This window comes from Pogoniulus pusillus, chromosome 11 (assembly GCF_015220805.1).
Source record: "Pogoniulus pusillus isolate bPogPus1 chromosome 11, bPogPus1.pri, whole genome shotgun sequence".
In the NCBI taxonomy this organism is placed as follows: domain Eukaryota; kingdom Metazoa; phylum Chordata; class Aves; order Piciformes; family Lybiidae; genus Pogoniulus; species Pogoniulus pusillus.
The window spans coordinates 30,133,307-30,156,586 of NC_087274.1; the positions used below are offsets into that span (position 1 = coordinate 30,133,307).

General features: G+C 54.5%; 1 protein-coding gene across 1 annotated transcript in view; it reads right to left on the reverse strand.

Annotated features, from left to right (window-relative positions):
* Positions 1–14,793: 14,793 nt before the first annotated feature.
* Positions 14,794–23,280, reverse strand: part of ADRA1D (adrenoceptor alpha 1D) — a 47,869-nt gene continuing 39,382 nt past the window's right edge. The window contains 2 exon segments of the mRNA XM_064151664.1: positions 14,794–19,177; positions 19,179–19,618. Coding sequence (XP_064007734.1) covers positions 19,049–19,177; positions 19,179–19,618 — 569 coding nt within the window. The 3' untranslated portion in view covers positions 14,794–19,048.

Here is a 23,280-nt window from a genome sequence, read left to right on the forward strand (position 1 = left end):
CTGAAGACTTCACTCGATAACTTGCAGCTCATAAAGAGAGATTTGGTAACATCTCAGTGTAACCCGAGGCACAGGTGGCTGTAAAAGCTCAGAATCAAATCTCTGGCTAGTTATCTGGTCACTAAATGTTGGTGCAACTGACTCTGATAAACAGAGGAGGAGAGAAGAGAATCAGAATCATAGAATCACAGCATCATGAACTCATAGAATCACCTAATGTTTTGGGTGAGAAGGAAACTTTCAATGTCATCCAGTCCAACTCCACTGCAGTCAGCAGGGAACATCCCCAGCTAGATCAAGCTGCTCAACCTCCAGAAGATTTCACTCAGTAACTTGCAGCTCTTTCATTCAACAGTCCAAAAAGAGAGGTGTTCACAAAGTGACAGAAGGGTTTGGGTTGGAAAGGACCTTTAAAAATCATCTAGACCAGCCCCCCCTGCAGTCAGCAGGGACATCTGCAACTAGAGCAGGTTGCTCACAGCCCCAGACAACCCGAGCTGGGATGGTTCTAGGGAGGGGGCATCTACCACCTCTCTGGGAAACCTGGGCCAGGGTCTCACCAGCCTCAGCACAAAACACTTAAATCATAGAGTCATAGAATCAGACAGGCTGGAAGAGACCTCCTCATCCAGTCCAACCTAGCACCCAGCCCTATCCTTCCCTCCAGTCTGAACCTTCCTCTTTTAGTTTCAAACCATCACCCCCATCCTATCACAACACTCCCCAATAAAGAGTCCCTCCCTATCTGTCCTGTGGCTCCCTTCAAGTACTGTAAGGCCACCAGAAGGTCTCTGAGCAATCCCAACTCTCTCAGCAGAGGGCTTCCAGCCCTTACATCATTGCTGTGGCCTCCCCTGGCCCTGCTCCAATTTCTGCTGTGCTGAAGGCTCCAGAGCTTTCAGAGAGGCCTCGGGGATGAGATTCCAGTGCTACTGAACTGGGAGAAGACTAAACAGCAGTGCCCAGCATAAGGAATATCTGCCAAGGTTGGTTCTGAGTCTGCCAACTCCTCCTTGTGTGCTCTGGAGAGCATCTGTTCAGCTGAGAAGCCCCTCTGGCAGTGACACCTCTGATGGTGGCCAATTAGAACTGCTTGAAAATGCATTCAAAAGTGATGGGAAAACTGGTGACAGAAGTGAGGAAATGGGAGAAGTTAACAAAAAAAGGTTAACTTTGGGGGAATCAAATGATCATGGAAATACTTAGTTCAAAAAAGACCTTTAGGGTCATTAAGTCCAACAATTATCATAGAATCATCATAGAATCAACCAGGTTGGAAGAGACCTCCAAGCTCATCCAGTCCAACCTAGCACCCAGCCCTATCCAATCAACCAGACCATGGCACTAAGTGCCTCAGCCAGGCTTTGCTTGAAGACCTGCAGGGACAGTAACTCCACCACCTCCCTGGGCAGCCCATTCCAGTGCCAATCACTCCCTCTGCCAACTACTTCCTCCTAACATCCAGCCTAGACTTTCCCCGGCACAACTCTACCGAGGCTGGTGCTGAACCATGCCCCTCAGCACCACATCTACACAGCTTTTCAGTCACTGGGCAGCCTGTTCCAGGCCTTGACAACCCTTTTGGGAAGAACTTGCTTCTCATGTCCAAAGTAAACCTCTTCTGGTGCAACTTGAGGCTGTTTTCTTTTTGAGTTGCACCAGGTTGGAGAAGAGACCAACCCCCACCTGGTTCCAGCCTCATTTCAGGGGCTTGTAGGTTTCTTCTCGGCATCCTTTTGTCCGGGCTGAACAAGCCCTATTCTTTCAGCTGCTCCTCACAGGAAGAAGCCACAAAGGTTCCTTACAGGGAAGAAGCCACAAAGAGGCTGCAGCAGCTCTGCTGTGAGCACAGACTGAAAGAGTTGGGGCTGTGCAGGCTGGAGAAGAGGAGGCTCCCAGGTGACCTTCTTGTGGTCTTCCAGGATCTGAAGGGAGCTACAAAAAAGCTGGGGAGGGACTTTTGAGACTGTCAGGGAGTGCCAGGACTGGGGGGGAATGGAGCAAAGCTGGAGGTGGGGAGACTCAGCCTAGAGGTGAGGAGGAAGTTGTTGAGCAGGAGAGTGGTGAGAGGCTGGAATGGGTTGCCCAGGGAGGTGGTTGAGGCCCCATGGCTGGAGGTGTTTGAGGCCAGGCTGTGTGAGGCTGTGTGCAGCCTGCTCTAGGGTAGGGTGTCCCTGGGCATGGCAGGGGGGTTGGGACTGGCTGCTCCTTGTGATCCCTTCCAACCCTGACTGATTCTGTGACTCTATGGTTCTGAGGGACCTGGAATGTCTCCATGAGGAGGAAGGTTTGGAAGAGCTGGAATGGGTCAGCCTGGGCAAGAGCAGCCTGAGAGGGGACCAGAGCAGCACTCAGCAAGAGCTAAAGGGTGGGGGGTGAGAGGATGGGGCCAGACGTGGTGGCCAGTGACAGGACAAGGGGAAGTAGGCACAAGTTAGGACACGTTGCCACCTAAACATTGAAGCAACACTTCGATGCAGGCTGCGGGGCGGCAGGGCGGCAGGAGCAGCAGGGCGGCAGGAGCGGCAGGAGCGGCAGGAGCGGCAGGGAGGCAGGAGCGGCAGGAGCGGCAGAGCGGCAGGAGCGGCAGGGGGGCAGGAGCGGCAGGGGGGCAGGAGCGGCAGGGAGGCAGGAGCGGCAGGAGCGGCAGGGCGGCAGGAGCGGCAGGGAGGCAGGAGCGGCAGGAGCGGCAGGAGCGGCAGGAGCGGCAGGGAGGCAGGAGCGGCAGGAGCGGCAGGGGGGCAGGAGCGGCAGGAGCGGCAGGAGCGGCAGGAGCGGCAGGAGCGGCAGGGCGGCAGGGCGGCAGGAGCGGCAGGAGCGGCAGGAGCGGCAGGAGCGGCAGGAGCGGCAGGAGCGGCAGGGCGGCAGGGCGGCAGGAGCGGCAGGAGCGGCAGGAGCGGCAGGAGCGGCAGGGCGGCAGGAGCGGCAGGGAGGCAGGAGCGGCAGGGAGGCAGAGAGGCAGGAGCGGCAGGAGCGGCAGGAGCGGCAGGAGCGGCAGGGCGGCAGGGAGGCAGGGAGGCAGGAGCGGCAGGAGCGGCAGGGCGGCAGGGCGGCAGGGAGGCAGGAGCGGCAGGGCGGCAGGGAGGCAGGAGCGGCAGGAGCGGCAGGGCGGCAGGAGCGGCAGGAGCGGCGGAGCGGCAGAGGGGCAGGAGCGGCAGGAGCGGCAGGGCGGCAGGGCGGCAGGGAGGCAGGAGCGGCAGGAGCGGCAGCGGCAGGAGCGGCAGGGGGGCAGGAGCGGCAGGGCGGCAGGGCGGCAGGGAGGCAGGAGCGGCAGGGCGGCAGGGCGGCAGGGCGGCAGGAGCGGCAGGAGCGGCAGGGCGGCAGGAGCGGCAGGAGCGGCAGGGCGGCAGGGCGGCAGGAGCCGCAGGGAGGCAGGAGCGGCAGGGAGGCAGGAGCGGCAGGGGGGCAGGAGCGGCAGGGAGGCAGGAGCGGCAGGGGGGCAGGAGCGGCAGGGGGGCAGGAGCGGCAGGGCGGCAGGGCGGCAGGAGCCGCAGGGAGGCAGGGCGGCAGGGAGGCAGGGCGGCAGGAGCCGCAGGGCAGTGGCTTTCTGCCGCCACCTGGTGGCGCCCGCGTCTCGCATGGGGCGGGCACCGGCTGCGGGAAGCGTTTGGCTGCAGGCACAGGGCTCTGGAGACATGGGCTGAGCACAGACCCGGGCAGCAGGGGGGTTTTGTCCCCAGGGAGTGGGGCTGGAGATGAGCTGAGATGTCCCCCGGTCTAGATGTGCTGTGTGTGGTTTAATCGAGGCGATCCTGTGCGATCTCCAGAGGTTGCTTCCAACCCCCACCGGGCTGGGATGCTGTACAGACATCCCCAGGGCTCTGGCACAAACCAAAGCTGTGGACTTGTCTAGTTTGCAGCTTGAGGGGCGACCTTATTGCAGCCTGTGCCAGGGTCTCACCATCCTCAGAGAACCCACCCTTCTCTCCGGTCTGAACCTCCTTTTCGTTTGGAGCCATCACTCCTTGTCCTGTCGCATCAGGCCCTGCTGAGATGTCAGGTGGCCAGCACCAGAACAAGAGGACACAGCCTCAGGCTGTGCCAGGGGAGATTTAGGCTGGAGGTGAGGAGAAAGTTCTTCCCTGAGAGAGTCATTGGACACTGGAATGGGCTGCCCGGGGAGGTGGTGGAGTCGCCGTCCCTGGAGCTGTTCAAGGCAGGACTGGACGTGGCACTTGGTGCCATGGTCTGGCCTTGAGCTCTGTGGTAAAGGGTTGGACTTGATGGTCTATGAGGTCTCTTCCAACCATGGTGACACTGTGATACTGTGATACTGTCTGTCCCCAGCTTTCTGATCAGTCTCTTTAAGCACTGAAAGGGCACCGGGAGGGGAATTTCCCTCAGGCACAGGGACAGCAGAGATCACAGCCCCTGCCTCTCACCCCCTTCCCCTGCTGTAATCCCTTGCAAGCTCAAAAGGAAGGTTGATGTCACACAGCCACGGGCTGCTGGCCTCCTGAACTGCTGCCATCTCATTAGAGGCCACAAGAGAGGAGCAGCTGGCACGAAACGGAGCGAAGCCAAGAGCTCTGACGCAGCCATGCCAACCTTGTCCTGTCCAGATGAGATCCTTCGTGAAGCGGTGGGAAACACAGACCCTATGGGGAGAGGCTGAGGGAGCTGGGGGTGTGCAGCCTGCAGAAGAGGAGGCTCAGGGCAGAGCTCATTGCTGTCTACAACTCCCTGAAGGGAGGTTGTAGCCAGGTGGGGTTGGTCTCTTCTGCCAGGCAAGCAGCAACAGAAGAAGGGGACACAGTCTCAAGCTGTGCCAGGGCAGGTCTAGGCTGGATGTTAGGAGGAAGTTGTTGTCAGAGAGAGTGATTGGCATTGGAATGGGCTGCCCAGGGAGGTGGTGGAGTCACCGTGCCTGGAGGTGTTGAAGCCAAGCCTGGCTGAGGCACTTAGTGCCATGGTCTGGTTGATTGGCCAGGGCTGGGTGCTAGGCTGGCCTGGATGGTGTTGGAGCTCTCTTCCAACCTGCTTGATTCTATGATTCTATGAAGTGACATCCCCAAAACCTTCTCTTCCAGACCACTCTCGAACCACTCTTCTCTCTGCCTGGATTTGTGCTTTGGCTCACTGTTGTTGGAGCTGAGTGTAAGAGGTGAGTGCTGTTGGTGTGAAAGTAGCAGTGAAGCCAGCAGCTGTGCTCAGAGGAGAAGCAGCAGCATCAGGCTTCTCACAGGGCAATGTGGCCCCCGCCCAGGGTGGCTGCCAGAGGCCAGTGTGTAAGATTTTTGGCAGGGCAACAGCAGAGGGTACGAGTCAGGGGCTGGAGAAGTCCATTTGTAAGGCAGGAGATGAAGCTAAAACTGCAAAGAGCAGAGCTCAGCATCTTGGGTTTGGCTGGGCAGGGACTGAGGGCTCAGCTGGAGGGTGCCAGCAAGACGGGAGGAGATGGCAGGTGCCCCAGGGAGGCTTTGGGCCGTGATGGGTGGCACGGCTGAGCGTGGAGGATGACAGCAGAGTGAGGAGAGAGGGCACAAACCCCTCCTGCTAACGGGAACATTGCTGTGGCAAGGTCTGCAGCTGTGCTTTGCTGAGTGCCACCAGCTGAGGGCCTTACACCTCCAGGAAACTGGTACAGGAACAGCATCACAAAGCCTCCTGCCCTGCTTCACTGGAAGCTGTGCTGAAAACTTCATCTGCTTGCAGGTAAGCAAGCTCCAGAGTCCAGACTGCTGCTTTCTCTCTGAGCTGGGGGTGTTCAGACCACCCTGAAGAGAAAATTCTTTGGTTTGAAGGTGCTGGAGCCCTGAAGCAGGCTGCCCAGAGAGGTTGTGGAGTCTCCTTCTCTACCAACTCCACCTGGACACTGTGTTCTTGGGCAAGCTGTTGTGAGTGACCCTGCTTTAGCAGGGGGATGGGACTAGATGATCTCCAGAGAGCTCCTCCAAACCCCTCCACACTGGGACTCTGTGTTCTTCACAGAGAGAGTGATTTCCCATTGGAATGGGCTGCCCAGGGAGGTGGTGGAGGCACCGTCCCTGGGGGTGTTCAAGAAAAGCCTGGCTGAGGCACTTAGTGCCATGGTCTGGTTGACTGGCTAGGGCTGGGTGATAGGTTGGACTCGATGATCTTGGAGGTCTCTTCCAACCTGGTTGATTCTATGATTCTATGATTCTATGATAACACCTAGTCTTGCTTGTGTTGATAAATATGCCCCCAAATCATTGCCCTTTCCTGCTCCTGCTGCCTTTCCCAGGTGGATGGGTTGTGTTTTTACCCCCTTCTGCAATGACAACCATTCTGCTGCTCCTGCCTGCTGGGGACAGAAGAGACCTACACAAGCACCTGAGCTCCTCTCCACTTCCACACCTCTTCCCTCTCTGATCTGTCCCAACCTGCTCCTTGCTGACCTCAGAGTTTACAAACCTCCAGCAGTCGTGGAGGGACATCTGCTGGCTGAGGCAGTGGCTTTGTGCTACCTTGGAATCACAGAAGGTTGGAAGGGACCTCAAGGCTCCAACGCCCTTGCCACGGGCAGAGAGAGACCTTCCTCGCGTTTCTGGACACCACAGTGCTCAAGGAGAGGACAGCAGCTGAGCCTTTGATTAGATTGATTAATCACTTGATTAAAAGCCCCATTTAATTTCCACGTAGCAGCCTTCTGATGGGACCTCTGGGAGGGCCAGGTGGTTTTCCACAGCTGTTTGACAACAGAAACCTTTCTGCTGTGACTTTTAGAGAGCAAAAACCATTGCCACCCACACAGACCAGGACTATCAGGCTGCCTGCTGCACACAATTGGCTCTAAGTGGGGCAGGCTTTCAGCACAACTGGCATGGAGGAAGGGCAGAATTTTCTCCTAACACCTTTTCAGACAAGGATTAATTTTAGGTCCAGCATCTCTGCTGCTTGAGTCTGTGCTGGGCCCCATCCTCTTTAACATCTTCATTGATGAGGGCATCGAGTCAGTCATCAGCAAGTTTGCAGATGACACTAAGCTGGGGGCAGATGTGACTGAGTTGGAGGGCAGAAGGGCTCTGCAGCGGGACCTTGACCGCCTGGACAGATGGGCAGAGGCCAATGGGATGGCTTCAATAGCTCCAAGTGCAGGGTGCTGCACTTTGGCCACAACAACCCCATGCAGAGATCCAGGCTGGGGTCGGAGTGGCTGGAGAGCAGCCAGACAGAGAGGGATCTGGGGGTGCTGATTGATACCTGCCTGAACATGAGCCAGCAGTGTGCCCAGGTGGGCAAGAGAGCCAGTGGCATCCTGGCCTGCATCAGCAATGGTGTGGCCAGCAGGAGCAGGGAGGTCATTCTGCCCCTGTACTCTGCACTGCTTAGACCACACCTTGAGTGCTGTGTTCAGTTCTGGGCCCCCCAGTTTAGGAGGGACATTGAGATGCTTGAGCGTGTCCAGAGAAGGGCAACGAGGCTGGGGAGAGGCCTTGAGCACAGCCCTACGAGGAGAGGCTGAGGGAGCTGGGATTGGTTAGCCTGGAGAAGAGGAGGCTCAGGGCAGACCTTATTGCTGTCTACAACTACCTGAAGGGTGGTTGTGGCCAGGAGGAGGTTGCTCTCTTCTCTCAGGTGGCCAGCACCAGAACGAGAGGACACAGCCTCAGGCTGTGCCAGGGGAGATTTAGGCTGGAGGTGAGGAGAAAGTTCTTCCCTGAGAGAGTCATTGGACACTGGAATGGGCTGCCCGGGGAGGTGGTGGAGTCGCCGTCCCTGGAGCTGTTCAAGGCAGGACTGGACGTGGCACTTGGTGCCATGGTCTGGCCTTGAGCTCTGTGGTAAAGGGTTGGACTTGATGATCTGTGAGGTCTCTTCCAACCTTGGTGATACTGTGATACTGTGATACGTCTGGAGACAATGCAGCCAGCCAGAGTACTGTGTGTGGCTCTCACAGCAGCTCTTCTGGCCAAACCTACTTCTGGCCTGGACATCAGAGGATGTTTTGGGATTGAAAAAGCTATATTTGAGACAGAACAAAGCTTCACTTAATGAAGCAGGGTGCTGGGGGATCTCCACCATCAGATAACTTCTCCTCTCAGATAATCTGCACAGAAATGAGGGGCAGAGGAGTATGGAGGGAGCCAGAAGAGATAACAGCAGGTCAGAGGCAGGTGGAAAGAGTGGATGTGGATAAAATGCTCCTTAAATTATCTGGACCTGTGTGCATTTGTCACTGTAGCTGAGACACAGTTCTGTTTCACAGCTCACAGACTGCTTTGGGTTGGATGGACCCTACAGATCACCCCTGCCACAGGGAGGACACTTGCCCCTCAATCAGGCTGCTCAGAGCCCCATCCAGCCTGGCTTTGAACACTCCCAGGAATGAGACACCCACAACCTTTCTGGACAACCTGTTCCAGTGTCTCACTACCTTCACAGGGAAGAGTTTCTTCCTCCTATCTAATCTGACTTTGCACTCCCTCAGTTTCAAACCATCACCCCCATCCTATCACAACACTCCCCGATAAAGAGCCCCTCCCCATCTCTCCTGTATCATAGAATCACAGAATGACAGAATGTCAGAGGCTGGAAGGGACCTCCAAAGCTCATCCAGTCCAACCCCCCTGCCAGAGCAGGAGCACCTAAAGCAGATCACACAGGAACACATCCAGGTGGGTTGTGAATATCTCCAGAGAGGAAGACTCCACAGCCCCCCTGGGCAGCCTGTTCCAGGGTTCTGTCACCCTCACAGGGAAAAAATCCTCTTCATGTTTCCATGGAACTTCCTATGCCTCAGCTTCCACCATTGCCCCTTGTCCTGTCGTTGGGGATCACTGAGCAGAGCCTGGCTCCAGCCTCCTGGCACTCACCTTTACATCTTTATCAACACTGATGAGGTCAGCCCTCAGGCTCCTCCTCTCCAAGCAGCACAGCCCCAGCTCCCTCAGGCTCTCTTCATAACAGAGCTGTTCCATTCCCTTCAGCATCTTTGTGGCTCTGTGCTGGACTCTCTCAAGCAGTTTTATGTCCTTGAACTGCAGGGCCCAGAACTGGACACAGTACTCCAGAGGCAGCCTCACTAGGGCAGAGTAGAGGGGCAGGAGAACCTCTCTTGACCTACTACCCACAGCCCTTCTAATCCACCCCAGAATGGTACTGGTCCTTCTAGCCATGGGAGCACACTGCTGGCTCATGGTCAACCTCTCATCAACTAAGACATCCAGATCCTTCTCCTCTTTGCTGCCTTCCAGCAGATCAGTCCCCAACCTATCCTGCTCCCAGGGGTTGTTCTTGCCCAGGTGCAAGACTCTACACTTGCCCTTGTTGCATTTCCTGCAGGTCCCTTTAAGCACTGAAAGGCCACCAGAAGGTCTCCCTGGAGCCTTCTCTTCTCCAAGCTCAACAACCCCAACTCTCTCAGCCTGGCCTCAAAGCAGAACCCTTCCAGCCCTCCCAGCATGGCTATGGCCTCCTCTGGCCCCACTCCAACAGGTCCCTGTCTGTGCTGTGCACTCCAGAGCTGGTTCTAGGCTTTGATTCTCCTTAAGCCATTAAGAAGGAAGGTGAAGAGAAATGAAGCTGTGCACTTCATCAGCAACCAATGGCACAGATGATTAGGGACAAAGAAGATGCAGGTGTGGTACCCCCATGAGCCCACCTCTGCCCTTTTCCAGCTGAGCAGCTCTCTTGTTTTGCTTGAAAGCAACACTTTCCAGAGAGAAAAGGATGGGGAGAAGCTAGGGGGAACTGAGAAAGGGAGAGGAAAACGAAGTTCTGCTGAGGAGCTGTGTGCACACAGAGAGAGCACAAGCAAGGTGTGTGTCATAAGCTGCAGTTACAATAAACAGCTCATTTTGTGCCCCCACTGGGGGGGGGGGGCTGGTGAAGATCTATTAGCATAGGTGTGGCTCAGGCTATGTCAAGATGCTTCTGAGTGCAGCCCTTTTATTTTCCAGGTCTAATGGGAAGTTTCCCTTTCAGTCCTCAGCAATTTGTTTCTAGCTGGTGATAATTCATTTGTGTTTTGGAGGGAGCTGAGAGGAATCCACAGGAGGCTACCATTTGGGGTGAAATTTCTCCCTTATCCACCCAAATGCTTTTTGTGTTCCCAAATGGTGTTGAGTCTCCTGGCTCCCAGCTTGGAAATGCAGGCCCTGGGAGATGCTGTTTGTGCAGTGTCCTGGACAAACAGGTCACAGCCTGCTCCTGCCTGTGCTGCTGATCAACATCTTTATTGATGATCTGGACCAGGGGACTGAGTCCAGCATCAGTAAGTTTGCAGATGACACCAAGCTAGGAGCAGCTGTGGAGCTGTTGGAGAGTAGCAGAGTCCTGCAGAGGGACCTGGCCAGGCTGGATGGGTGGGCAGAGGCCAATGGGATGAGACTGAACAAGGCCAAGTGCAGGGTTCTGCACTTTGGCCACAACAACCCCAGGCAGCACTACAGGCTGGGGACAGAGTGGCTGAGAGCAGCCAGGCAGAGAGGGAGCTGGGGGTGCTGGTAGAGAGTAGCTGAAGATGAGGCAGCAGTGTGCCCAGGTGGGCAGCAGAGCCAATGGCATCCTGGGCTGGCTCAGGGGCAGTGTGGGCAGCAGGACAAGGGAGGTTCTTCTGCCCCTGTGCTCAGCACTGCTCAGGCCACACCTTGAGTGCTGTGCCCAGTTCTGGGCTCCTCAATTCAAGAGAGATGTTGAGGTGCTGGAAGGTGTCCAGAGAAGGGCAACAAAGCTGGTGAGGGGCCTGGAGCACAGCCCTGTGAGGAGAGGCTGAGGGAGCTGGGGGTGTGCAGCCTGCAGAAGAGGAGGCTCAGGGCAGAGCTCATTGCTCTCTGCAGCTGCCTGCAGGGAGGCTGTAGCCAGGTGGGGTTGGGTTCTTCTGCCAGGCAAGCAGCAATAGAACAAGGAGACACAGCCTTAAGTTGTGCCAGGGCCGGTTCAGGATGGATGTTAGGAGGAAGTTGTTGGCAGAGAGAGTGATTGGCATTGGAATGGGCTGCCCAGGGAGGTGGTGGAGTTGCCATGCCTGGAGGTGTTGAAGCCAAGCCTGGCTGAGGCACTTAGTGCCATGGTCTGGTTGACTGTCTAGGGCTGGGTGCTAGGTTGGAGTGGATGAGCTTGGAGCTCTCTTCCCACCTGCTTGATTCCATGATTCTGTGATTCTGTAAGTACAACAATACAAATTCAGCACAGGAGCTGGGCCAGACTTTGATGTTTTGGTGAAAATGCCAAACTCTAAAGCCTTAGTGAGATTTTTAGCATTGCTCAGCTTGACCTATCATGGACAGAGTCTGCTGCCTTACTTCAGCCTTTCTGAAGCTGAAGGAGGGAAGTGCATCAAGTCCAGCACTCTCCAGGCTGAGTAAAACATGCTTTAGGCTGTGTAGCGAAAATAGAATCAGAGTGCTGGGGATAAGGAATGGGAGATGGAGTTTCCAGAACATGCATAAAAGTTATTTCTGATGCCCACACACTACCTTCCAACCCCCAGGACACCTATTAACTCCCAGCACTGGACACACCAACTCTTAAAAGTTGGCTAAATTTGGTGTATTAAGCAGAACAGATCTGAACATTTTGCTCTAAACCCTTTTACTTCAGCCTCAGGAGACTCCAAGATATGCTGCTGCCTCCAGCTTCTGCTTCCCACCCTCTTGGCAGGACTCAGTCTCCCAGGATATTGTAGGGACTGGGTGCTGCTGTGATCCATCTGGGAGAGGATATGGCTGATGGAAGCTCCCTGCATGGAATAAAGTTGAGGACATCCTCTTCTGCTTTGTTTTCATCATGAATTCCTGCAGGTGGGAGTGATTATCCTTGTGAAATTCCCAAAAGGTCACAGACTCATAGAATGGCTTGGGCTGGAAGGGACCTAAAGATCATCCAGTCCAGCCCTCCTGCCTCCAGCAGGGACACTTTTGACTAGTGTTCCTCAGAGCCATGTCCAACATAGCTTTGAACCCTTTCAGAGCTGGAGTTTCCACCACCTCTCTGTTCCTGTGTCTCAGTACCCTCACAGGGAAGAATTTCTTCCCAATATCCAATCTAAATCTCCCTCTTTTCATTTTAAATCATCACCCCTTGCCCTAGCACTACACTCCCTGATTGAGAGTCCCTCTCCATACAATCAAGCAGGTTGGAAGAGACCTCCAAGCTCATCCAGTCCAACCTAGCACCCAGCCCTAGCCAGTCAAGCAGACCATGGCACTAAGTGCCTCATCCAGGCTTTGCTCCAACACCTCCAGGGATGGTGACTTCACCTCCCTGGGCAGCCCATTCCCATGCCAATCACTCTCTCTGTCTTTCCTGTAAGTCCCTTTAAGCACTGAAAGGCTACCAGAAGGTCTCCCTGGAGCCTTCTCTTCTCCAGACTCAACAACTCTCTCAGCCTGGCCTCACAGCAGAGCCCTTCCAGCCCTCTCAGCATTGCTGTGGTGTCCTCCAGCCCCGCTCCAACAGGTCCCTGTCTGCGCTGTGCTGAGCACTCCAGAGCTGAACCCAGCACTGCAGGTGAGGTCTCAGCAGAGCTCAGCGGAGGGGCAGAATCCCCTCCCTGCCCCTGCTGCCCACACTGCTGGGGATCAGCCCAGGACAGAGCTCAGTGCCAGCTCATGCCCAGCTTTGGATCCATCAGCAGCCCAAATTCCTCCTCCACAGGGCTGCTCTCCAACCCTTCATTCTCCAGCCTGTGTTGATACCGGAGGTTGCCCTGATCCCTGCGCAGAACTTGACCTTGTTGAACCTCCTAAGATTCACACAGCTCCACTTCTCCAGCTTGTCCACCTGCCCTGATCACCTCTGTGGTCTTCTCTGGACCCGTTTGAGCAGGTCCATGTCTTCTCTGTCAAAGTCTGAACAAAAACCACAGTGGATAATGTACATACTTTTCTTCCTTCCTTCCTTCCTTCCTTCCTTCCTTCCTTCCTTCCTTCCTTCCTTCCTTCCTTCCTTCCTTCCTTCCTTCCTTCCTTCCTTCCTTCCTTCCTTCCTTCCTTCCTTCCTTCCTTCCTTCCTTCCTTCCTTCCTTCCTTCCTTCCTTCCTTCCTTCCTTCCTTCCTTCTCTTTCTCCCTCCCTCCTTCCCTCCCTTGTTTCAATGACCAGCAGTGACTCTCAGCAGCCTTTCAGCCAGGCTTGTGCATGCAGTCGGTACACACAGCTCCACTTCTTCAGCTTGTCCACCCACCCTGATCACCTCTGTGGTCTTCTCTGGACCTGGTTGAGCAGGCCCATGTCTTCTCTTTCAAAGTCTGACCAAAAGCCACAACACATCATTTTCTTTCTCCTTCCTTCCCTCTCTCCCTCCCTCCCTGCCTCCCTTGTTTCAACAACCAGCAGTGACTCTCAGCAGCCTTTCAGCCAGGTTGATGCATGTATTTGGTACACACAGCTCCACTTCTCCAGCTTGTCCACCCACTCTGATCACCTCTGTGGTCTTCTCTGGAGCCAGTTGAGCAGGTCCATGTCTTCTCTGTCAAAGTCTGACCAACAAACCACAGTGGGTAATGTACACACTTTTCTTCCTCCCTCCTTCCTTCCCTCTCTCCCTCCCTCCCTCCCTCCCTCCCTCCCTCCCTCCCTCCCTCCCTCCCTCCCTCCCTCCCTCCCTCCCTCCCTCCCTCCCTTCTTTCAACAACCAGCAGTGACTCTCAGCAGCCTTCCAGCCAGGTTTGTGCATGTATTTGGTACACACAGCTCCACTTCTCCAGCTTGTCCACCCACCCAGATCACCTCTGTGGTCTTTTCTGGACCCAGTTGAGCAGGTCCAGTACATACTTTTCTTCCTCCCTCATTCCCTTCTCCCCTCCCTCTTCCCTCCCTTGTTTCAATGACCAGCAGTGACTCTCAGCAGCCATTCAGCCAGGTTTGTGCATGTATTTGGTACAAACAAACCCCAAACCTGTGCATCCTGTTCCACAGAGCTTACATCAATCTGACAGAACTCGACTCACAAAAACAGAAATACTCTGGCTAATAAATACATCTTTGTTGGGGGTGGGGAGGAGGAAAGGAGGGAGGGAAGGAAGGAGGAGAGGAGAGGAGGGGATGAAAAATAAAAATCTATACATAAAAAATTCCCATGTCTGCTAAAGAAAATGTACACTTATATACACACTGTAAACAATAGGAATGCCACCCAGCTGCAGCCCAGGGCAGGCTGGCAGGGACCTTTCCTTCCCCCTTTTAACAGAGAGACTACTGACACCAGAGCTGCTCTGCACCACCCTTAACGCTCAGCTTTGTTGAAGCAGCAAGCTCTGAAGGTGCAACAGTGACAGGGAGCCAGTGAGATGAGGTGAGAGCCCCCGGGGCAGCCAAGGTGCAAGTGCTGTGGGCAATAGTCTGCATGGCAGGTTTGGAGAAAAGCTGGGGACAGAGTGGCTGAGAGCAGCCAGGAAGAAAGGGACCTGGGGGTGCTGGTGGATAATAGCTGAAGATGAGGCAGCAGTGTGCCCAGGTGGGCAGCAGAGCCAATGGCATCCTGGGCTGGCTCAGGAGCAGTGTGGCCAGCAGGACAAGGGAGGTTCTTCTGCCCCTGTACTCAGCACTGCTCAGGCCACACCTTGAGTGCTGTGTCCAGTTCTGGGCTCCTCAATTCAAGAGAGATGTTGAGGTGCTGGAAGGTGTCCAGAGAAGGGCAGCAAGGGTGGGGAGGGGCCTGGAGCAGAGCCCTGTGAGGAGAGGCTGAGGGAGCTGGGGGTGTGCAGCCTGCAGAAGAGGAGGCTCAGGGCAGAGCTCATTGCTGTCTGCAGCTACCTGAAGGGAGGCTGTAGCCAGGTGGGGTTGGGCTCTTCTGCCAGGAAACCAGCAACAGTAGAAGGGGACACAGTCTCAAGGTGTGCCAGGGCAGGTTCAGGATGGATGTTAGGAGGAAGTTCCTGGCAGAGAGAGTGATTGGCATTGGAATGGGCTGCCCAGGGAGGTGGTGGAGTCACCGTCCCTGGAGGTGTTCAAGAAAGGACTGGCTGGGACACTTAGTGCCATGGTCTGGTTGACTGTCTAGGGCTGGGTGCTAGGTTGGACTGGATGATCTTGGAGGTCTCTTCCAACCTGCTTGATTCTATGATTCTATGGTATCTGTTGGGGCCAAGTCAACTGCAGCAAGTAAATGAGACAGAATTTGGGTGTTTAGGTGTCTGTATGCATAGAATCATGCAATCATAGAATGGTTTGGGGTGGAAAGGACCTTCAAAAGTCATTTAGTACAAATCCCCTGTTATCAGCATGGACACCTTCCCAGGATCACACACAGGATCATAGGATGCCAGGGATTGGAAGGGACCCAAAGAGATCACTGATTCCAACACCCCTGCCAGAGCAGGACCACACTATCTAGCCCAGGTCACACAGCAACACATCCAGACAGGTCTTAAAAGGTTCCAGAGAAAGAAACTCTACAACCTCTCTGGGCAGCTTGTTCCAGTGCTCTGGGGCCCTTACAGTAAAGAAGTTCCCCCTTGGGTTGAGGTGGAACCCTCTGTGCTGCAGCTTACATCCGTTGTTCAACTAGAACAGGATGCACAGGGCTCCAAACAACCTGAACTGGAATGGTTCCAGGGATGTGGCACCTGGAGGAACTAAATGGAAAAAAATCAAAATCAGGGGAAGAAAAAAAAAAGGTATATTTAAAAGATCAGGGAGGAGTTGTGGGTGCCTCATCCCTGGAAGCATTCCAAGCCAGGATGGATGGAGCTTTGAGCAACCTTCTCTAGTGGAAGATCATAGAGTCATAGAATCAGTCAGGGTTGGAAGGGACCACAAGGATCATGTAGTTCCAACCCCCCTGCCATGGGCAGGGACACCTCACACTAGATCAGGCTGTCTAGAGCCTCATCTAGCCTGGCCTTAAACACCTTCAGGGACAGGACTTCCACCACCACCTCGGGCAAGGGAGATGTCTCTGCCCATGGCAGGGGGCTTAGAAGCAGATGATCTTCATGGCCCCTTCCATTCTGTGATTCAGAATGTAAGCACTAATGTCAGCTGATTCGTGGGAACCAACTCACCAGCAGCTGCTGACAGCCCCTGCCAAGTCTCCATTGTTAGGAGCATACCTGCCCATCTACAGGAGAACCTCTGCTCTGCTGGAGGTGACAGGCACTGTACATGGAGTGCAGCCTGCATGGGGGTGATGCTTGCCTGGCTTACCACGTGCTAGGGTGGCTGGCTGTGGAGAGACAGAGTCACAGAACCACTGAGGCTGGAACAGACCTCTGAGATCATCCAGTGCAGCCTATGACCTAGCAGCACCACATCAGCTAAAGCAAGTCACCAAGTGCCACAGCCAATCTTTCCTTAAAGCCCTCCAGGGATGGTGACTCCACCACCTCCCTGGGCAGCCCATTCCAGTGCCTAATCACCTTTCTGTCAGGAAGTGCTTCCTAATATCCAACTTAAACCTTCAGACCATGCCCTCTTATCCTGTCACAAGTTGCCTGGGAGAAGAGCCTGACCCCCACCTGACTACAACTTCCCTCCAGGTAGTTGTAGAGGGTGCTGAGGCCCCCTCTAAGTCTCCTCTTCTCCAGGCTGAACACCTCCAGCTCCCTCAGCCTCTCCTCATCAGACTTTCCTTCCAGCCTCCTCAGCAGATGAATCTGCTCCTGAGCATCAGAGAACCTCTGATGACAAATGTCCATCTGCCCCCTTGGCTAGGCTGTCACTGATGCTAGCTCTATCAGCTTGTCCTAAAGTGTGCCCTCAGACCTCAGGTGTTACACAGGCAAAGCAGTGGCACCAGAACAGGGCCCAAAAATGCAGACCTGGCTGCATCAGTGGCATCCTGAGAAGTGGGTGGGGTAATGCCTTCACTTGGACCTTCCAAGCACCTCTGCTTTTCTGTGCTCTTCCTGATACCTTCCCTGCCACACCCCCAGTGCCACCAGAAGCCCTCCCAGCCCTCAGGAAACCAGTGGCAGCTGCAGTCCTTACACTTCAAAATGACTTTCTGTGCCACCCTATCATCGCTGTAGGCTCTCACTTCTCTTGAAGGCCAGAGAAAGAGGGAAAAAGAGGTAACATTTCCCCACAGAGGTTCCCCTGGGCTGCTGGTCCCTTTGGTAGAGCTGAACCTCTCAGTCTCTGTCTGGTTTTGCAGGTGCTGGAGAACATGCAGCCAGAGATGAGCCTGGGTTTGGTGGAAGTGCAGTGCTGCCTGCGTGCCTTGGAGGGAGTCTCTGCTGGGCAGAAGTATTTGGACCACAGCTGCAGGTTTCTGTGCAGCAATTAACCCAGCCTGGAGTCTTGCATTGAGTAAGAGGCAGAAGGGTGTTGAGACAGGGCCAGCTCCAGGTACCACATCTCAGCATGCACTGCACAGACAAGCCCAGCTTTCCCTCCGGCTCGATTACAGCCAGTGAAGAGCAGAAAGGAAGGTGACAGCTCTTTGCTGTGCTTCAAACAGGTCCTTCCTATGCTGCTGAACAGGCTGCCCAGGGCAGTGCTGGAGTCACCACCCCTAGATACAAAAGCTGTGGTGCTGAGGGGGCCTGGCAGTGCTGGGCTAACAGCTGGGCTCGATGACCTTAAGGGTCTCTTCCACCTAAAAGATTCAATGATTCCATGCCCGAGAGCCTTTCAGCTTCCTTTGAGAGGATTAGCTGGATGTGCTGTAGGTACATTGATGAAAGTCTCCTAGTGGGCCTGGGGACAGTGCTGGTGTGGATGAGTCTCCATCCAGGACACGTGGAGTGTCACCTTTCCACCACTCCACTTCACCTGCCTGTTCTCAGGCACCTGGCTTGAGACACTCCACCTCACACCTAGACTTTGCCTCCAACACCTACGAGTCTCCTGCCTCTGCTCACAGCTTTCTCTGATGGTCAGTGCCCACCTGAAACCTGGCAAAACCTGCAACAGGTGGCCAAGTAGATTTGGGTCACCACGGTCTGAACTGCAAAGCGCGATCTGGGTGAGTCTAGCTGAGGAGGCTGTGTCGTGGCCCCCACCTCCCTGAGGTCCCTAGGTGAGGCCATGGTGCCACTCTGGGGCACTGACATGGCTTTTGGCCATGCTAGCTGACACAGCCAAGGAACATTGCTGGCAGCCACCAAAGGCTTTGGTGTAGCAGGTATGGGGAAAGCCACTTGGGAGAGCACTCATAGGTGTGACCCTGACTGGGGAGGAGATCCATCTACATGAGAGAGCTCCAACTGCATCTCAGCTCTGCCTCAGTTTTGGCTCTATGGGTAGTAGAAATGTGCCCCAAGATCTATCTCAGCTTTCCTGAGCCACAGCACAGGTTGCCTGTGGACCTGAGTGAAGCTTCTGGGATGCATCTTTATCCTGTGTTGTCTGAGGGAGAGAACAGCAAGAGAAAGAAGGGGACACAAAAAGTCAGTGGTGACTGACACCAAAAGGAGCTGCTTCCTCTCTGCATCACAGGCAGATGTCCACTGGGCTGCAAGTGCTTCTCTGGAAGTGAATTGAGAAACAAACCCACCACAGGCTGGAAATAGAGAAGAGAGACACCAGTGGACACATCTGGACTGCTCCTGCAGCCTAAAACCGGGTTATGTGGAAGGGACAAAGCAGTGGTCATGCAGACACGATGGCTGAGAAGCAGACCCCCCCTGCCTTGCTTGTCTGCTTGCTCTCCAAAGCAAAGCCCTCAGCTGGAGGTCCTGCCCAGCCCTCCAGACCTACGAGCTCCCAACTCATTATGTGAAGGATCAGGTGCCAGCTGCTGCTGCTCCTTCCTGGCTGCTGCCCCTGGATGGGAACGTGATCACATGTACTAAGGCAGGGTTGGCATCCTTTAGGTTTGATCCTTCCCTTAGATCCTATGGTGGTGTTTTTAAGGCAAAGGAGACATCCTGGTTTCCCTTGATTGCACAGCTTCTTCCCAAGACAAAGAGAACCAGCCCCTGCAGGAAGCAGCTCTTGTCCTAGGGCCATACCCACCTCAGACCTCGCCCTGCTGCTGCAGCTCCCTGAAATGGGATGTGCCACTGGCTCTTACTTGAGGATCTCACCATCCCATCGAAGGGGCTGACCTCCGCAGAGGGGAGGCTCGGCTAACCTTTGGGCAACTGCATTTTCTACCCAATTGCTGCTCCCAGCCTGCCTGACAGCCCCAGGGATGATATCTCTCCCTGTTTCTGCCAGGCACCTCTGAAGAACCCATGGAGAGCTGTCCCAGGGGCTTCAGATATCCGTCTCTCGCAGCCTGCAGCAGTCTGTTAAGTCATAGGTTTGATAGTCAACGGCGTCCGTGAAGTCTTGAGGGATGCCAATGGAGACAGACTCCACCTCTGTTTTGTAGGTGGCTGTCACCCCCCCCTTTGCTGGAGCCCCCCCGGATTTTGTTGGACAGGCTGTTCATCTTCTCCTTCAGCTGGGCGGACGCCGGCCTCTGGAAAGGAGTCAGCATTTTCCAGCCCTTGAAGCTGAGAGCTCTCCTCTTGCCGGCTCTCTCCTGGAAGGAGGAGCTGAAGATGAAGGAGCTGTTCAGGGTGCTAATCCTGGGCCTCAGGTCCGCCTCAGAGTCCTGCATGGAGCTGCTCATGGAGGCAGCTCGCCAGTGGTGGTCATAGACGCGCCAGATGGGGCGCCTGCGGCGCTGGCACTGGCACTTGAGCAGCCTGATGAACGCTCGCTTGAACTCCTTGCTGGAGCAGGGGTAGATGATGGGGTTCACGCAGCTGTTGAAGTAGCCCAGCCAGAAGATCACCTTGAAGACCATTTCGGAGGGCTTCAGGGATGGGAAGAAAGAACCTTGGAAGAGATTGGAAGAAATAAGGTCAGAGGGGAGGGAAAGGGTAAGGCGGCACAGGGTAGCAAAGGTGGTGGTGGTCAGCTCAGGCTGTGTTAGAGCCATGGTCTGGTTGATTGGGCAGGGCTGGGTGCTGGGTTGGGCTGGATGAGCTTGGAGTTCTCTTCCAACATGGTTGATTCTAGGATTGGGCAGGGCTGGATGCTAGGTTGGACTGGATGAGCTTGGAGTTCTCTTCCAACCTGCTTGATTCTATGATTAGACAGGGGTGGGTGCTAGGTTGGACTGGATGAACTTAGAGGTCTCCCAACCTGGTTGATTCTATGATTGGACAGAGCTGAGTGGTAGGTTGGATTGGATGAAGTTAGAGGTCTTTTCCAACCTAGTTGATTCTATGATTGGCTAAGGCTGGGTGCTAGGTTGGATTGGATGAACTTAGAGGTCTCTTCCAACATGGTTGATTCTATGATTGGCTAAGGCTGGGTGCTAGGTTGGATTGGATGAACTTAGAGGTCTCTTCCAACCTGGTTGATTCTATGATTGGCTAAGGCTGGGTGCTAGGTTGGATTGGATGAACTTGGAGGTCTCTTCCAACCTGGTTGATTCTATGATTGGCTAAGGCTGGGTGCTAGGTTGGATTGGATGAACTTAGAGGTCTCTTCCAACCTGGTTGGTTCTATGACTCTATGATTGGACAGGGCTGAGTGATAGGTTGGACTGGATGAGCTTGGAGGTCTCTCCCAACTTGGTTGATTCTATGATTGGCTAAGACTGGGTGCTAGGTTGGAGTGGATGAGCTTGGAGGTCTCTTCCAACCTGGTTGGTTCTATGACTCTATGATTGGACAGGGCTGAGTGATAGGTTGGACTGGATGAGCTTGGAGGTCTCTCCCAACTTGGTTGATTCTATGATTGGCTAAGACTGGGTGCTAGGTTGGAGTGGATGAGCTTGGAGGTCTCTTCCAACCTGGTTGGTTCTATGACTCTATGATTGGACAGGGCTGAGTGATAGGTTGGACTGGATGAGCTTGGAGGTCTCTCCCAACTTGGTTGATTCTATGATTGGCTAAGACTGGGTGCTAGGTTGGAGTGGATGAGCTTGGAGGTCTCTTCCAACCTGGTTGGTTCTATGATTCTATGAGGAGGACACTTAACGTGGGCTCATACAAAACCCAGCACTTCCACCTTGCACCTGCTGCTCCAAAACTCCTTTGCCCACCTCACAACCTTCCCCCTGGAGGCTCCGGGTGGTTTCCCAGAAGCTGGAGCTCTTCTGGCAGCCAGAAGATGTCAGTGTTGCTCCCTCACGGCTCCATCGCTGGGTGTTCCCCACTCGGATCTGAAATAACTTTGTGACTCAGCCCTTAATTTCTGTTAATTTTAGCTCTGGCTGACAAACGCAGGGGCCGTGTGACTGAGCGTTAATTGGTGCTGTGGTAAATAACATCAGCTCTGGAGAGCAGAGTTTATTTACCCTGTGCTCAAAAGCCTGGTGTCAAAACACCCAAACGGCTGCCAGAAGCCAGAACGTTGGGATTGACACGGCAGAAAAACCTCCCCAGACTGCTTGCTGGAGGAAAAAACATCACCCGAGGAAGCCACAGAGATGGTACCAGCGAAGCTTCCTTCTCTCCTTCCCTCAGATATCCCAGCCAGACTCAACAGGAGGTTCGTGGGATGCTCTGTCGTGGGGACGTGGGAGAAGACAGACAGATCCCAGCCTTCCCTGCTGGCTGGGCAGGGAAAGCACAGATGCAGTCTTGCAGCTTAAATATCAGCTGAAAGCCAGCCCAAGGGCTGCAGCACACACAATAGCCCCCAATCCCAGTCTGGAGGGGTTTGGAAGGGCCCTCTGGAGATCATCCAGTCCAACCCCCCCTGCTAAAGCAGGGTCACCTACAGCAGTTTGCTCAGGATCACAGTGTCCAGGTGGCTTTGGAATCTCTCCAGAGATGGAGACTCCACAACCTCTGGGCAGCCTGCTCCAGGCCTCCAGCACCCACACTGTTTCTCCTCCTGTTCAGCTGGAACCTGCTAGGTTCCAGTTTGTGTCTGTTACTCTGTGTCTTGTGCTGGGCACCAGTCACAAGTCTCTGGCCCAGCCTCTGGGCTCCCACTCTTTGAATATTGATCAGCACTGATAAGATGCCCACACTGCCCAAAGCATCAGGTGGTTCCTGTGGGCTAGGGGCAGGGTGACCTGCTGTGGCTGACCCTTCTTTAGCAGCTGGGTTGCACTGGTGAACTCCACAGGGCCCCTTCCAACCCCCACCGTGCTGGAAGGGTGTGAATCTGTGATGCTACAGTTCTGGCACTCTCTGGACCAGTGGTGGCTTTGCAAACTTGGTATCAGTTCCTCTTCTCAATCTGAGGTCTCAGCACACAGCTCTGTGTCCCTGCCCAGATGTCCATCTATCTCTTCTGCCCTCTACCCTGTGCCCTTTCTCTCTGCAAGACAATCCCTGGCTCTCAGCCCTAAGACTGTAACCAGCTGGACCCTGCTATAGCTCAGTGTGAACATCTGGGGCCAAGACAGGTGAAGGACTTCTCTAAGCACACAGTTGTGCTCTGTCCCTTTGTGGGCAGAGGGTTGGTGCCTCAGTTTCACATTAGGTGGGAAGGGATCCTTGGAGGTCATCTTGCCCTACATCCCTGCAGAGAGCAGGGACATCTGCAACTAGATCAAGTTGCTCAGAGCCTCATCAAGTTTGAAGGTCTCCAAGGATGAGTCCTCTGCCAGGTATCTGGACAACCTGTTCCAGTATTTCACCACTCTCACTGTGAAGCCTTTCCTCCTTATCACAGAATGGCAGGGGCTGGAAGGGATCATGAAAGCTCATCCAGGCCAACTGCCCTGCAGAGCAGGATCACCTAGACCAGATCACACAGGAACACATCCAGGCAGGGCTTGAATATCTCCAGAGAGGAAGACTCCACAACCCACCCTGGGCAGCCTGTTCCAGTGTTCTGTCACCCCTATGGTGAAGAAACTCCTCCTCATGTTTACATGAAGCTTCCTATGCCTCAACTTCCACCCATTGCCCCTTGTCCTGTCATGAGCATCACCGAGCAGAGCCTGGCTCCAGTCTCTTGGCTCTAACCTTTTACATCTTTATAAGCACCAGTTACACCTGATGTTCAACCTAAACCTCTGAAATGGTGGTGTTACCACAAGCAGCCTCAGTTCTCCATTCAGTTCTTAGATTCTTTCCCACTGGAGGAAGGGGCTGATGACCATAAACTCTGATGGTGCTGCTGGGAACCCTGTTTGTGGTGGGTGCTGGGTTCTCAGAGGAGCTGCAGCTTTCTGCAGCCTTTAAGAGAGAGGAAAAGAAACCAAGAAGCCCTGGGAGCAAAGCAAATAAAAGAAGGGTCTGTTAGAAAGGAGCCTCCTCCTTACAGCTTGAGCCAGGCTACTTGATATTGGTGCTTGCACAAACAGCCTGAGGGTTGCTCAGATCAGAACTTCCACCCACTGTGTCCAAATTCATGGGACCACCTCTGTGCCACGCACTTCATCTGTTGCATCCCATCAAAAAAGAGTACAAATTGAAAAGGAAGAAAAGCTCCTGAATTCCCTGCCTTTCAGCTCTGCCTGCTTTTCCCTCACTAGGACCTTGTGTACATCTGAGGACAAGGGGCTCATTTCCATCTCCATTGCCATG